Source organism: Myotis daubentonii, chromosome 4 (assembly GCF_963259705.1).
Source record: "Myotis daubentonii chromosome 4, mMyoDau2.1, whole genome shotgun sequence".
Lineage (NCBI taxonomy): Eukaryota > Metazoa > Chordata > Mammalia > Chiroptera > Vespertilionidae > Myotis > Myotis daubentonii.
In genome coordinates this window covers 29,734,813-29,749,709 of record NC_081843.1, presented here as the reverse complement: position 1 = coordinate 29,749,709, position 14,897 = coordinate 29,734,813, and the positions used below count along the sequence as shown (strand labels likewise).

Genomic DNA, 14,897 nt, shown 5'->3' with positions numbered 1-14,897 from the left:
GGGCGCGGGCTTTCCTTTCCTCTGCCCGGCGTGATGAAGCGGGTTTGTGAGCGGAACAAAGGCACCCGCCCCGGGCAGCGGGTCCTGGGTTGAAGACGGCTGCGGGTCGCGGGCGCGACGGCTGCCTGCGGACTCGGGTGGTGGCTGTGCCGCCCGAGGCGAGGCGCGCTCCTCCGGGGGCGGGCCACACACCCTGAGCAGGGCACCTGCGCGCCGCTCCTGCCCCAGCGCCGGGGCAGCCCCGCCTGCCGGCCCGCTGGCTACGGAGGTCCACTGCTCCCGCAGCCCCACTCCCGGCGGCCCGAGAGCCAGCGACCGGCCACTAGCTGGTGCGGAGGAGCGGCGCCCGACCTCCGGCCCTTCCCCGAGAAGCCCAGGCGCCTGGAAGGGGCCGCGCGCGGTGGAGTACGCAGGCAGATCCGGGAGCACTTCTACACACCCAGGGCTTCCATGGGAGCGATCTGGCTCTCCCCCTGAGCGCCCTGCTCTCTCTACGGTCTTGGCTGCCGGAGCATCCGCTCTGTGGGGCCGGGAGAGGCTGGGGTTCTCACCGTCCGCCCGGAGTGTGGAGTGTGAGGCTCGCACGGTCCCGGCTGCCCCGCGTCTCGCCGGAGCCGGAAAGGGCACGGGTCCGGGGCGAGGGCCGGCTGGGCGTGTTTGATGGCTTCACTGAGAAGAGTCAAAGTGCTGCTGGTGTTGAACTTGATAGCGGTGGCCGGCTTCGTGCTCTTTCTGGCCAAGTGCCGGCCCATCGCTGTGCGCAGCGGAGATGCGTTCCACGAGATTCGGCCGCGCGCCGAGGCGACCAACCTCAGCGCGCACGGCGCCAGCCCCATCCAGGACGCGGTCCTGAAGCGCCTCTCGCTGCTGGAGGATATCGTCTACCGGCAACTGAATGGTAAGGACGCGCGCCAGCGCCCACGGGGCCTCGGTAAACCCCTGGGGCCTTGCCCGCGGTGCGGGGGAGCCCACACCTCCTGGCTCCCGCGCGCTCCCTCTCCTTACCCTTTCTGCCCTGTCTTGGCCAAGAGGCCAGGGCTGCTGGAAAGAATTACCCTTAAGTTTGCTTTTATTGTGGAAACATGTCTGTACAGCTGGTTCCCGCGTTCAGGGACGTGCAGGAATCATTACCTGGCGTCTAAATCCCAAGTGCAGAAACCAGTCCCGTGGCTAAGCGGGACTGGAGGCTCAGGCTGACTTAGAGGAAGAAAACAGTGTGACAGTTTAGAGTTCGGTGGAGTCTGACAGGGAGGGACTTTGGTGGGCTTAAATGTTTACCAAGTCAAGGCCTCAGGTCTGGAGCTAATGCGCTTGGGTAGTAAGTTGGAGGAGGCGGGCTGCACAGCTAATAATGAGACTCCTCCTCCATTTCGCAGCCCAGGGGGAGGCTGCTATTAAAAACACACCTGGCTTCTCCCAGAGAAATGCCTGAGGGCGATGTTGAAGTTCTTCGTGGGTTGAGGAAACAGGTTTTTATAGTGTAAAGCGAGGTGTGCCATCCAATTACAGCAGGTCCTCCAATAATTTGGATTCGTTCAACCTCATTTCCTAAAACGTTGATGAGATGCTGAAGAAACTTAGCTCTTGCTCATATCAATTAGCTTGTGGTAAAATTGGTTATGCCAGTCTTCTTAAAGTCATAGGACCTATCCAATACTTGAAGTGATGACTTACTGTATCTGTCCCATCTAAAATGTTCTCTTCAGTGCTTTAGGAGAAGAGAGAGATTCAGTGTGCTCTGGTCCCATCTGGTCCAGGGACTGATAAGTCATTGTACACTTGTTATTCCCCAGGTCAGATTGAGAATTCCCTATTCAAGTACAGGCAGCTCTCCAGGGCTTGCATAGCTGCTATCTAAGGCAGATCTAAGGCTGCCACCTCCCTTTCTGAGCTTCTAACACATGTTCTCATGGTAGTTCCAGAATTAGAGATAATCATAAAGATAATGATTACAGTAATTGGTGGAATTCTTGCTGTGCAGAGATGTCATAAGTGCGTTGGATTCCATCCCCATATCAGACATGAGAAACGAAGGCTCGGAGAGTTTAACTAAGTTGCCTGGTGTCCTGTAGCTAGTCAGGGGAAGGGTATGGAATCAGAACCCCTTGTCGGGTTGACCACAGAGCCTCTGTTCTTGACAACTTCTATCTACCGTCTCTTCCTAATTATAAGGAGTTTTAAGTATGATGACAAGAAGATTCTACGTTAGGAAGAACTGATCCCATTGTCTTCCCTGCAATTAGAGTGAGAGACCAGGCTGGTGGCAGGGAGAAGAATGACACCAGACTGCTCTCTTCCCGCTTTCCAAAGATCCTTTCTGGGTCCTTCCGGGTGGGATGCGGGCAGATCTCTGAAAGAATGGTCTCCGCCGTATCATTCAACAAGTACCCAGGGTCCTTGAACTTACCTGTGCAGTGGGAAGCTGCAATCCTCCCAACCCCCATAGACATTGTGGCCTGGCTGTCCATATGGCCTGCTGTGCGGTCATGCAGGAGCTCGTCTCCTGAGTGTCAAAAAATCAAGGCACAGAATGAAACAAAACCCACAGTTCATTTCTGGAGGAATGAGAAGCTTATGGGGCGGGCCTTATTATTCTGCACAGATACCTGCCATAGCTGTACCCATAGGACCCCAAAGAGAGAGTGCAACTTAGCCCGAGCTCCCTCACTGTCCAGCTGCACTCAGGGACGCTAGTCGTTTCAGTATTGGTTTTAATTAGGAAACTAAATGTGATATTGTCATGCATCCCTAAATATCCCAAATAGGAAGAATAAAATTCCAAATGGTATTGACTAAGTGCTACAGACACGCAGGGCTCATTTAGTCTTTACCGCAACCCTAGGAGATAGGAGCTCTCACCCCACTCCAGATAGCTTGCTTACAGTCAGTCACCCAGTCAGGGGCTTGTAGAGCTGGGACTTGAACGCAGATACTCTGGGTCCGGAATTGAGGTTCTTAGCTGTTGCACCAGTGAGTCTCAATCTTTGGTGTGCCTTAAAGAGCACACAGAGGGCCCGTTAAGACACATTCCTGGGCCCCACCATCAGAGCCTCTGACTCAGTAGGTCTGGGGTGAGGGACTGAGACTTTGCATCTCTGACAAGCAGGTGGCCTGGCCCCTGGTCCTCTGCCCTCTACTCTACTGCCCACACCAAGCAAAGCAGAGAGGAAAAACCATTTGCATGCCAACACCCAGTGGCGGTGGGGTCTTCTGAGAATACAAGAGCTTGCTTCAGATGGGCTGAGGGTCTGGCTTCTGCCATGGAAGCAACTCCATGGGGGAGAGTAGGGGTGTCCTGGGCTTGGGACTGGTTGGGTCAGGTGCCGGGGGTGGGAAGGCTGAGTTTTCTTGACTTGCAGTTTCCGAGGAAGAGTTGGAAGGAGAGCAGGGTTGAGATCTTGTCCTGGGCAAGCCAAGAATTCAAGCTGCAACTAGGTAGATGTTATCCTCCTGGCTGCAGAGTGTAATTTGTAGTGACATGAAGCCTGGAGGAGGAGAGCAGGGAAAAGTTGTGATATGGAAGGAACCCACCCCTCTCCACCCCACCCTTCAGCACTCCCTCCTCTGCCTGGGCTTGTTTTGGGTACCGGTCCGTGTCCCCCCTGCTGATATGCTAGGCCTGCAGGGGCCACCTGCTGCAGTGGGAGGCTGGTGAAGGGAGGAGAGGTTTACCGATGCCTGGGTGATGGGGCCTGTATTGCTGTGTCCATTTGCTTTGTAGCCTGTTCCACCCCTTCCTACTGAAGGAGGAGAGGGAAACCTTGACTTTGGCATTCTTTTTTTTTTTTTAATTTTTTTTTTTATTGCTTACAGTATTACAAAGGATATTACATATGTGTCCTTTTTTCCCCCCACCCTTGACAATCCCCTGGCCTCCCCTACCCCCCAGTGTCTTATGGACTTTGGCATTCTTTATTCCTCAGGATTATGGGGGGCCTGGGAGAGCCAGGCACGGGGCATACAGTAGGAACAAGGCCTCTTGGATCCAGCCCCTTGGGTACAGAGTGAGCTGGTATTTTAAAGGTTGCCATATTTCTCAAACCTTTTCTGTGGACTCTTAGGAGGTCCCAGCAGCAGGGACTCCTGGAGGGCTCCAGCCAACCCTGGTGCTCTCTCACTCATAAGACAGGTTTCCTTGGGGTTCTGACAGGGCCCCCCTGGGCTGGGGCACCTAGATGACCCAGACATCCTCAGGATTTATCTCTCTGCCAAGACTCTTGGTACCAAGGTTTCGAATCCTGCCTTTTGAAAAGCAGTTACAGGTTGTAGTTGTTAATGTTTATGTTTTTCTTAATCCAGGCTGAAGAGGCCATTTTAAAGTGACAGTGGAGATGCTGGTGTGGAGGAAAGAGCACACAGAGATGAATTAGCGTTTTCCCTCCGGATTCTTTCTTGTATCTGCTCTCCCATTCTTTCCGTGAGGCCCCATTGTTGACCCTGGCCTTTATAGCAGTACCCACTAACCCAGTGCCCTGCCTCTGGTCTCTCACCCCTCTCTTCCACTGAGCATGCGTAGTTCCCGCTATCCGAGTGGAAAGCACCACCTGTAAAGGTCCCACACCTTCCAGGGGCTCTCTGTTTCCTGAGGGGTCATGGTCAGGTGTGGAGGCTGACAGCCAGGGCCTGCCACAGCCTGCTCCAGTCCTCATCGCCCACGTTCCCATCCCTGCTCAGGGTCCTCTGCCTCCTTGAGCCAGGCTGATGCACTTGCTGCAGTGCCTCTCAATTGCCTTCAGATTGTAGCCTCCACATTTCAGTCCCAGTCTGGAGAAGTGCTAGGTATCCTGGTTTGCTCTCTCTGCCCCTTTCTACATTCCTTCTTTAAGGCTTGGCTCAAGGTCATGAGCTGGGGGGTGGGGAACTTGTGCCAGGCCACATGGTCTGAGCTCTTCCTGCTCCGAGTTGCCTGAGGCTTTGTTGTCAGTGACCTTTGTACCATATTTTGGATTTTTTAATACCACCTCTATCCTGCCACTGTCAGGCCTGACCCACATAAACTCATGTGGGATCCTCACTGCTTTCTCTCTTTACCTGTATGTGGTGGCCTTAGAGTCCACCTCTTGGTGGCATACATAACGATCCTTAGTTCCTGAATGACTGCATGGAGCAGAGCACTGGCTTCTGTAGCTCTGTCTTGATGTCTCTGTGCATTGGACCATCATGCTAAGCCATTGAGATTTTGGAGCTTATCTGTTACGGCAGCTAGTGGTAATTACCGTAATTTGATTGGGCAGGGTTAGAACACTTGTTTCCCTAAGTGACAGGCCACACTATCTACTGTAGGTTTCTGTCCTCAGTTAATAGGATCAGCATCTGCCATAGCATCTTGACCATAATGTGGGCACCTAAGGTCTATTGGTTGATTGATTGGATGTGAGCTATTTTTAGGAGGTAATTGATATCCACAGAGGAAATAACCTCAACACTGTAAAGGCTGAGTTGGGTTGGGTAGATGTGGTGAGGGGAAGGGGCTGGGAAGACTTAGCTGGGGAGACTGAGTGTGAGGAGCCATCTTTCCTGCCTGTACCATCTTGCCTGCCTGTTATCATCTTGCCTGCCTGTACCTTCTTTCCTGCCTGTACCATCTTGCCTGCCTGTACCATCTTGCCTGCCTGTACCACCTTGCCTGCCTGTACCATCTTGAGGCTGCTCTGGTCCTTAACCATCTTGTCTGAAGGGCACCCAGTCCTTCTGAGGAGCTTGGAAGTGAAGCAGTCAGCCAGGTTAGGGAGCAGCATGTTTTAGTATGTTTTCTTTGAATATGCAATTTTTATAACATGAATATTGTTTTATGTTCCTTTTTCTGTAAAGCAAAATTAATTCATATTGTAGAAAATTTGGAAAAGCAGAATAAGTTCATACAGAATGTGTTAAAATATTTTTTAAAATGGCAACATGGTGGTTTTGTAGCAGCATTAGGAAAATGGACCCAGGGACAGGCAGGCTTCTTTCTTGTTAGATTCTGATATAACTCTGTCCATGACTTTTGGCTTTCTATCATCCTCTGAGGAGGTTACTTGTTTCTCTCATTTTGGAGCCAAGGAAGGTGAGAAATTGATAGGATGTGACTTAGCCTGGATGAACAGCCAGTGATAGGCAGACAAGATTCTTGGATACCCCTCTCCTTGTTCCCAGTCCAGCACCTCCTGAGGCGTCAGGGGAAGACAGTGGAGGGGTGTGGTGTTTCACTTGCCCCACACAAGCAGGCCCTGAGCTCTGGCCGGTGACCCTGTCCCTCATCAGAGCCCCTGTGCAATGAATTAGAAAGACACATGTCACTGCTTCGTTCAGTAAGCCCAGGGCAGCTCTGTCGTAAGTGGAAATTCAATCGATTCAGGTTAGGTTCCAAATTTAGATTTCAGAAGGATATTGAATAGAAGCAGGGTTGCTTGAAGAAATTGAAAATCTTTGTGGGAATGGAGAAAAGTCAGAATTACCTGTCCTACTCCTGCCCCCAAGCCACATAGGCAGACGGGGCCAGAGTCTGAGCTGCAGAAAAACAAAACGTCCCCAGATAACCAGGTGCAGCCCATGCAGCCTGATACATAAGCCAAACCCTCCAGACAGGGAAAGCGAGTTGGTGCAGAGAGACAGAGGTAGAGATTTGCTGGACAGGCATCCAGGGTGGGGTCAGAAAGAGAGGGATGGTGTTTGAAAGCATCTGCTCATGAGACCAGAGCTGGCCCACAGCTGTTTCCTCTTTCCGGCCAGGATATAGATGTGGTCCTATAGACTACTGAGCTGGATGGTGCCAGCGTTTCCTATGAGAAGGAAGTCACGGAGGACCAGAGGGCCATGGTGGTATGAAAATCCATCACCTCAATGAGCATCAGCAGGAAAACAGGGCAGTGCGTGCCTCCACGATCTGCCTGCAGGCCCTCAGCAGGGCTCTGTGGCAGCCTGTGGCCAGGTGTGGGGAAGGCTCTGTGAAGGGAGCCAGGGCCTGGGCGCTGGAGGGAGGCTCTCTTCATTTACCACCAACGGACTGATAGTGTCTGGTGGCAGCAGGTCCCTCCAGAGAGATGGGGAACGCAGTTCTTGGACAGCCCTTAGTTGCAGGCACATCGTATTGGCCAGTGTGTGTGCTGCAGGCGTCTTCCCAGGGGGGCGACGGGGGTGGGGGGGGGTGGGGGGGGAAGCTGCTGCCTGCCCAGCCCATCAGTATCCAGGAGAGGCCGCCAGTGTCATTCTCCAGGAGGAAATCCAACCCCCTGACCTTTGGTGTTGCCAAATTGGAAGTGTCCTTTGTGGACAGGAAGAAGGCTCAGTAATTAGAGCTAACAGTGACACGGGGAAGGAGGGATGTGGGCACAGCGAGGCCCATATCAAATGGAGAGAGGCCTAAGATTAGACAGTCCTTAAGAATAAAATATTAGAAGGAAGGTTGTTGGGCACCAGACAGACTGGGTTTGGATTCTTTTGCAACCTTGGGCGGATCACTTCACCTCTCCACTGTGCAGCGGGGTTGTTCTAAGTCAGGATGGATCGGGATTCAAAATGACCAGCAAGAGCCATAGGGCCAGATGCCTAGCAGCTGGGACAGTGCCAACTGCTTGAAGGTAGGGACCTTGCGTGCCTGCTTCCTGTCAGATCCCTGATGCTGGGAACTGCTTTGGCTCATAGTAGGTGCTTAGCAAATCTTCCTGGAATGAATGCGTGAAAGCTAGCACTGCGTTGTGGCAGAGTGTGGTCATTGCCATCTGGGATAGAAATCTCAAGAGAGGTAAGAGGAGGTCCTTTCCCTTTGACTTGCTTAGACTCTGAATTAGCTTGAGATCCTTCTCTCTTTGTATGTGTTTGAGGCTGAGCTCTCTTTCCTTCTCCTTTCTAACCCCCTCAACCCCCAACACACCTCCTCTGCTTATAATGATGATGCCTTTGGGTGATCACTTTTGAGGCCTAAGAGAAGAAATGTCAGCCTATACGTGTCAAGTCCCGTTACAGAGCACGCGGGTCCTTCACGTCTGTTAGCGAGCCCTGCCCCGCTGCTAGGTGTGGGCTGGAATTACAGAGAGGTGCAGACACTATGCCCAACTAGACGCTGTGGTCTAGTTGGAAAGATAGGTTTGTAGGATATACTAGGTCCCAGAAGAATATTAGAATGAGTATGGGAAGGGTGAGGTTTGAACTTATCCACAGTAGGTGCTTAACCAATGAGTGTTGAACAGGAGAACTCAGCAGTTTTGACACATGAATCATAGGAGACAAAGTAGTGAGGCCACCTGGGGACCTGATGGTGGGGTTCAGTGTATGTGGACAGGTGGGACAGTGGTTAGAACACAGGAGTGGCTGTAAAGTGCTGGCGTCACAGGACCAGCTGAGCCTCTGTTTCAGGACTCAACCAGCCTTTGACCTTCAGTGATTCCAGGTGCGCCTCACTTCAGAGCCCCTTCCTTGGCCATAACCCAAGCTAAGAGTTAGCACCTAGAACTGCTGATTTGGAAAATCTAAATCAGCCCTCAGGAACTTTGACCTGAGTGCTCCCCTCCAGCTTTCCAACCCCGCCCCCCAACTTCATGAAGGCACCCAGCCCCCCAGCCATACCCTTTCTCTAGCTCCAGTGGCTCCATCCTTCCATGTTCAGCCTGGACAGCCCATCCCATGGTGAGCCCGGCAGGAGTTTCCTTGCCAGCTCCTCCAGGGTCCTCACCTCTGTGTCCTCTCCTCCATCCACACAGAGATGCTCTAATGAGCTTAGGAAAATGGGCCTAGGGACAGGCAGGATTCTTGTTAGATTCCTATGCTACGCTGTCCATGACTTTGGCTTCCTATCATCCTCTGAGGAAGTTATTCCAGGGGAAGGCCCACCTCATGGCAGGGGTTGGCACCTGGACGATGCACGCTCTGCGGGCTTAGCGGGCTTAGCTAATGATAGGTTTCGCTTTCTGTCCGCCATGCCTTCCCCAGCCACAGAGAAGTGGGTGGTGGGAGGGTTCTGTGGGAGACCCTGGTGATGAGTCATTGTCTCCAAACCAAGCTTTGTCCCAGCTGTGGCTGCTGCAACCACCACATTGGGTCTGCCTTCTGAGGCTACTGCCAGGCATCTGGGTCCTCCTGCCCCTTCTGGATTCTTCTCTCATGTCATGTTGCAGGGCAGGACCTGCTTCCTCAGCAGCTGCTGAGGGATCAGAAGAGGGAACTTAGAAGTTCAGGGGAGCCAACTCCCATGGGGTAGCCTTTGACCAGGGGTAATAGCTACAAAAAAAGCAGATAAATTGTCCCATCCCCCTAAACAGGAGACCCACCCACCCTCTCTCCCTCTCTCTCCCCCTTTCCTCCCTCATTCCCTCTGTTGTTCCCTTTCTTTCTCCCTCCTTTCCCGATGCCTGTAATACTTTTAGAAAAAAATGCAGGACTCACTTGGTTGAAAGACATCCTCTGCCTTCATTATTGCTCCTCACAGGTCTTTAGACCATTCTGACATGTGGATGACAATCGGCTTAGCCACTGATAGAGAAGTTTTTGCTTTTAATAATGTTCCTGTCATTGCCGAGCTTCAGCCTTGCATGCATGAGTAATAAACCTCTGCCGTAATTACAGGCGGCCGCATCCAGACACCGGCACACGAGCATGCTGACAGTTAATAGGGAGCAGGGTTCCACAAGGGCCTCCTTCCATCCCAGTCTCAGATACAGCGGCTAATTGTGTGATTAGTGTTCACCGAGGGGTGTATTATGGTTATGCATGGCTTGTTAGGTGCTGTCCCTTCCTGGTTGAAAAAGTACTAACTAAACGGTCAGGAAATCAGGGTTCCAGTTCTACTCTGTTTCTGACCAAAGCTCATGCATGTAAACATGAGAGCTACATGACTTCAGGGTCCGTTAACTATCAGATTATGAATAATATGCCTCTACCCATCTTATTAAAACCTCAGGCATTCTCCAAGGACCGGATTCTGAAACCCTTTCTTCCCTGAAACCTTCCCTGGCCACCTTGTCAGAATTAATTGTTCCTTCTCTGAACTTTAGACTGTACTTTGCACGGGTCTCCTTTTAGCCTTTGTTGATCTGTGCCTTGCATGATAATGAATTGTTTACATGGTCGGATCCAATAGTTTGCAAGAGAGTAGATTTTATTCATTTTTTAAAATCCCTCTATAGGTGATTTAGGAATTAATTCACCAGCAGGTAACTTTTTATCACTTAAGCCCAGAAGTAGGGGCAGGATTGACCCAAAGTCATGAGGTCATTATGATGATATTATAACATAATTTCTCTTGATCTGTTCTTCATGGTTACAAGAAGGCTGCTGTAGTTCCAGTCATTGCATCTTTATACAGCGTAGGAATTATTATACCACTGGCCGTATCTTCTATTGTTTAATCAGAAAAGAAAATCTTTTTCAGAAGTGTCCCTGGGCAGGCTTCCATGTGTAGTTGCGAAAATAGTCACATGACCAACCTTCAAGAAAATAGCTGCTATCCAGAGAAAGTAAGTGTGGTGGAGGCAAAAGAGGAGGGAAGAAATAGTATTTGCATTGGGAATGCACATCTTCTCTACACCCCCATTACATTTTTAATGAATATTAAAATGAAGCAAGATTCTGCTACAAGGAATTGAATTAACTAGGACATTCAATTCCTTGGGCATTCTGGTTAACTTGGATTTGACTTGAAGACATCTCATAGAGTGAAACTGCCATGAATATAACCGTGTTTTGTCAGTGATAGATGCACATTTGTTACATCTCTGAAGTTGAGATCCATTTTATGATCAATGGTGTGTCATATTTTAGTTGGTAGCATTTTTTCCTTTATGGGTATATAAAAATGGTACAACCTACAGTTGAAGGCATTTTAGATTCAATGAAATACAATACAAGATATTTATACACATACATGTATACCATAGTTTATTATACATAGTGTTTGTATTGAGCAAGTGTTTCATGGTACTTAATTCTACATGAGACCTACTTATACTATTCTACTCATTTTATATCATAAAAAAAGCCTTGTCCTCTACCTTCAAGGAAGTTCAAACTGCATTTCTACACTGCACAATCAGCCCCGGGCCTGTGGCACAATCAGAGTGGTGAACAGCATGAGGAGAAGGGTGCCAAGGGGCTTACCCTCTGACACAAAGGAACCGCACTGGCCATCTGCATTAGCTCTGTGTTGATATGCGGAAGCTGAAACTCTGAGAAATAAATGAGGTGTCCAGAGACATGGTTGAATAATTACAATTACTGTTGCCTGACAATAAGCTTTTATTTATTTTAATGCAAGTGCCTTCCACTAAGCTTTAGCTTGCCCAGGCATTCATTTCATAGACATCCATCATGAATAAACATATTGACAACTACACAACTAGATAAAGAGTCAGGCAGCACCCCCCCCACCAACCCCCCGTCCCCAATCTGGTCACCTAGAGCTTTTCCTCTTTTGGAAAGCTCTAGGTGACCAGATAAATGACCTGAGTGACCCTGCTTTTCCTTTCCTGCACTATCATTCCCAATTTCATGTTTTAAACTCACCAATAAAGAATGAATTTACAGAACCCTAGGTACCCCAACCTTGATCCCAATAAAGACAGAGCCCCAGGCCTGCTCTCTTGTCTCCCTATTCGAACTTGCTGTGTGCCCTGGGGTGTATACCCTTCAGGACTTGTGAGTAATAACCTTGGTTTTTCAAAGTTCCCTTCTTGCACTCATAATAAGAACCCCAAGGGTCAGCCCAGCCTCAGCATTGGCTCTGATCAGGGAAATGACTGTGGGGGCTGCAGCTAGTAGTAGGGGCTCAGGTGAGCGCTCGTAGGCATTTCTGGCTGATAGCATCACTATCCTTAGACTGATACTGACCCAAAACAGGCACCTACCAGCTGCCTCTGTGGGTCTTCCTTTGTGAAATTGGTACTCGCTGACTGCTGGGAGAGGGTCTCAGTCCTCACCAGCATCGGCAGCTAGTCTGGGGATTGGAGAGGGGCACACACGGGGATGCAGTGACAGGATGGTGGCAGGGAACCTCGCTTCCCTCAGGTTTAGCAGTTACTAGTGTGTAAAGTTGTAAAGCTGTTCATTCTTGGCCTCTAAATTATGCTGTATGAGCTTTAAATCAGCCCGTAACTAGAACAAAATATGAGAAAAGTTAAATTGATATTAAGTTAACTAAAAGGCTTTGCTTATATTTGCAAGGAAATTAGCACAACAGGAGTGCTGACTAGAGCACATTGTTAATTTCTTCTTCATTTGGGCAACTCTCAGCAGGCCTTAGGCAAGCTTTGTTCTTGGCTTCAGCCCTGTGCCCTCCCTACAATCAGATATGCGCTGTATTGGTATCATGGTAGCTTTAATTGGGTATGATCCAGTATAAGCTTGTAATGGTCATATTTTCAATGGGTACCAAGCCTTACATAGGAACCACACCATCCACCTGAGGGTTCAGGCCCGAGTCGTGTGTGTAGGGGGCTTTAGAGGTTATATCAACACAGAGCTAATGCAGATGGCCAGTGCGGTTCCTTTGTGTCAGCGGGTAAGCCCCTTCACCCTTCTTCTCATGCTGTTCACCACTCTGATCTGTGCCACAGGCCCGGGGCTGATTGTGCAGTGTAGAAATGTAGTTTGAACTTCTTTGAAGGTAGAGGATCAGGCTTTTTTATGGTATCGTTTATACCAGATCAGATCCTCGATTAGGGAGGCTGACATCAGGCAGTAGAGAGCTACCCTTGTCTCTAGTTGCGGTGGCAGAGGCAACGGTGTATTTTTCCTCTTTGGCACAGAGATAATCTTTAGTCTGCCCCGTAGTTAGGCGTGGCTATGTGATATGACTAACTTCTGGGCAGTGGAAGATGGGTGAAGTGATGTTTGCCATTGTCAGGCCTGGCCCACATAAACTCCTGTGGGGTCCTCCATATCTTTACCTTTATCTTTCTGGGGTGGTCTTGCAGTCCACATACAAAATGATCCTTAGTCCCTGAATGACTGCATGGAGCAGAGCACTGCCCTCCTTAGCTCTGTCTTGATGTCTCTGTGCATTAGACCATCATGCTAAGCCATTGAGATTTTGGAGCTTATCTGTTAACAGCAGCTAGTGTTAATTATCCTGACTAATTTGATGAGGCAGGGTTAGAACACTTGTCTACCTAAGCAACAGGCTTGCCTATCTACTGTAGGTTTCTGTCCTTGATTAGGATGATCAGCAGATACTGAGTGAACTAAATAATAAGTGAGTTTGGGTAAGGTAGTTAGCTTGAAGGCCCACTGGTTCCAGACCAGCTTTTCTATTTGCTCTACTGTTGGCTTTAAGAAAATAATCTTATGTCCCAGTATTCCATTGTTCTATTTACAGAATGATGGAATGCTTGTGATCATACCCTATTTATGTTCCATGTTGGAGATGGGGGTTAAGTATTGAAACATAGCTAAGTTGTTTGCAATTATAAACCACTAAATAATATATACATCGTCCTTCCTACAGCTTCTGCTGATGGGAATGGCATTTTTCAAGATGAGACAAACTGAAAAGGTTAGTTTAAGAATTAGCAATTTAGAAAAAAAACCATGATCTTTGCTGCCACTGCATTTTAAATCATGCAAACATTTATGTTTGTGCCAAAGTCGCACAGTTTCCTTTAGAGCAATTACTGAAATGCATTCACAAGATAAAAATGTAGTTCGGGAAGAATATTTAAGAGCTCTTTAATGATGTTAAAACTTTGCTAATTTGCCAAGTTGTTCTAAAATCCACTTCAGTGTTGCTTCCTGCCTCCACATCTTCCAGCCGTTGAACTGATTCCAAGAGATTTGAAGAAAGGGGCTGAGAATACTATTAAAACACACAAATCTTATGAAATAACTTTTCTAGAGCTCCCCTCTCCCCCTTCATTAGCTGAAGGTGGACACTCAGGAAGATACAAGAACACTTGGGCTGTGTTTACTTGAACAGAGCAGTTTGGGAGAAAACAAAAGCTAAACAGCAGGTACTAATGGGTGGTTTGAATTAAACTCTTGTCTGTTGCTACTCTCCAGTAGCCTTTACACATAGATACTTGGGGAGGAGTAGGCTTTTCTCATTTCTTCTCCTCATCCTCCTCACTCAGATCTCCCATCACTACTCTGTGGGTGCTCCAGCTCCCTCTTCAGGGCTCTGAGAACCCCAGGCCACTGGGGATCCATATCTGTCCTTCCTCCTCTTCACAAGAAAGGACCAGTGTTCATGATGCACGTGTTCATTAGGATGCACGTTCATGGGTATCTCTCAGGGATGGTTGGGTTGAAAGCCTAATCTTCGTTAGAGAAAGTTCCATAACATTGAATTCCAGACAAGAGCCAGAGACTGCAGCCCTGGTCTGCTGCCAGAGAGATCTCCCTAACCAGCTGACCTCCAGGGAGCGCCATACAGTGGCCTGAGGGTGGGCTTTCACATTAGAGACAGGGAATTTCAAACTTCCTTTGACTACCTAAAGCCAAGCCAAAGCTTGGATTTGGAGCAACTCACATAACATTGTTGAGCTCCCTTTTACCCATCTGGAAGATGGCGGCTGCTCTTATGAGTATGATGAAGTCTGTGCAAGATGATATTTTTAGAATGTTTTGAAGTGTGCCTGTAAATAATAAGAACATGTTGATAAATGGTTTTATTAATACTATAGCAGTGGTAGACAGCTTCTTGGAACAAGACCTTTAATCCCCCTGCCCACCCCTCCAGGACTCAGTTTTCTCCCTGTGAAATCTAGACAAGATCTAAAGCGTTTTCAACTTCTGTAATTTTGTAGATCAGATCGGTAGAGGTGATGATTCAAAGAGTGTCTTTTCCTATAAACAATGGCTGGCCAAGACTGGTCAGGTTTGCATCTTTTGGCAGCAATAAAAAGTTCAGTCTAAAGGAATGAGAAATGATTTTCCTAGGCGTGGTGGTTTAAAAACATGTCTGTAAATTCTTTGACACTATTCCCAGCAAA

General features: G+C 48.9%; 1 protein-coding gene across 1 annotated transcript in view; it reads left to right on the top strand.

Moving 5' to 3' along the window:
• Positions 1 to 516: 516 nt before the first annotated feature.
• The window catches only part of GALNT17 (polypeptide N-acetylgalactosaminyltransferase 17), a 426,094-nt gene continuing 411,713 nt past the window's right edge, over positions 517 to 14,897 (top strand). The window contains exon 1 of the mRNA XM_059693393.1: positions 517 to 898. Coding sequence (XP_059549376.1) covers positions 661 to 898 — 238 coding nt within the window. The 5' untranslated portion in view covers positions 517 to 660. The remainder of the gene's footprint in view (positions 899 to 14,897) is intronic.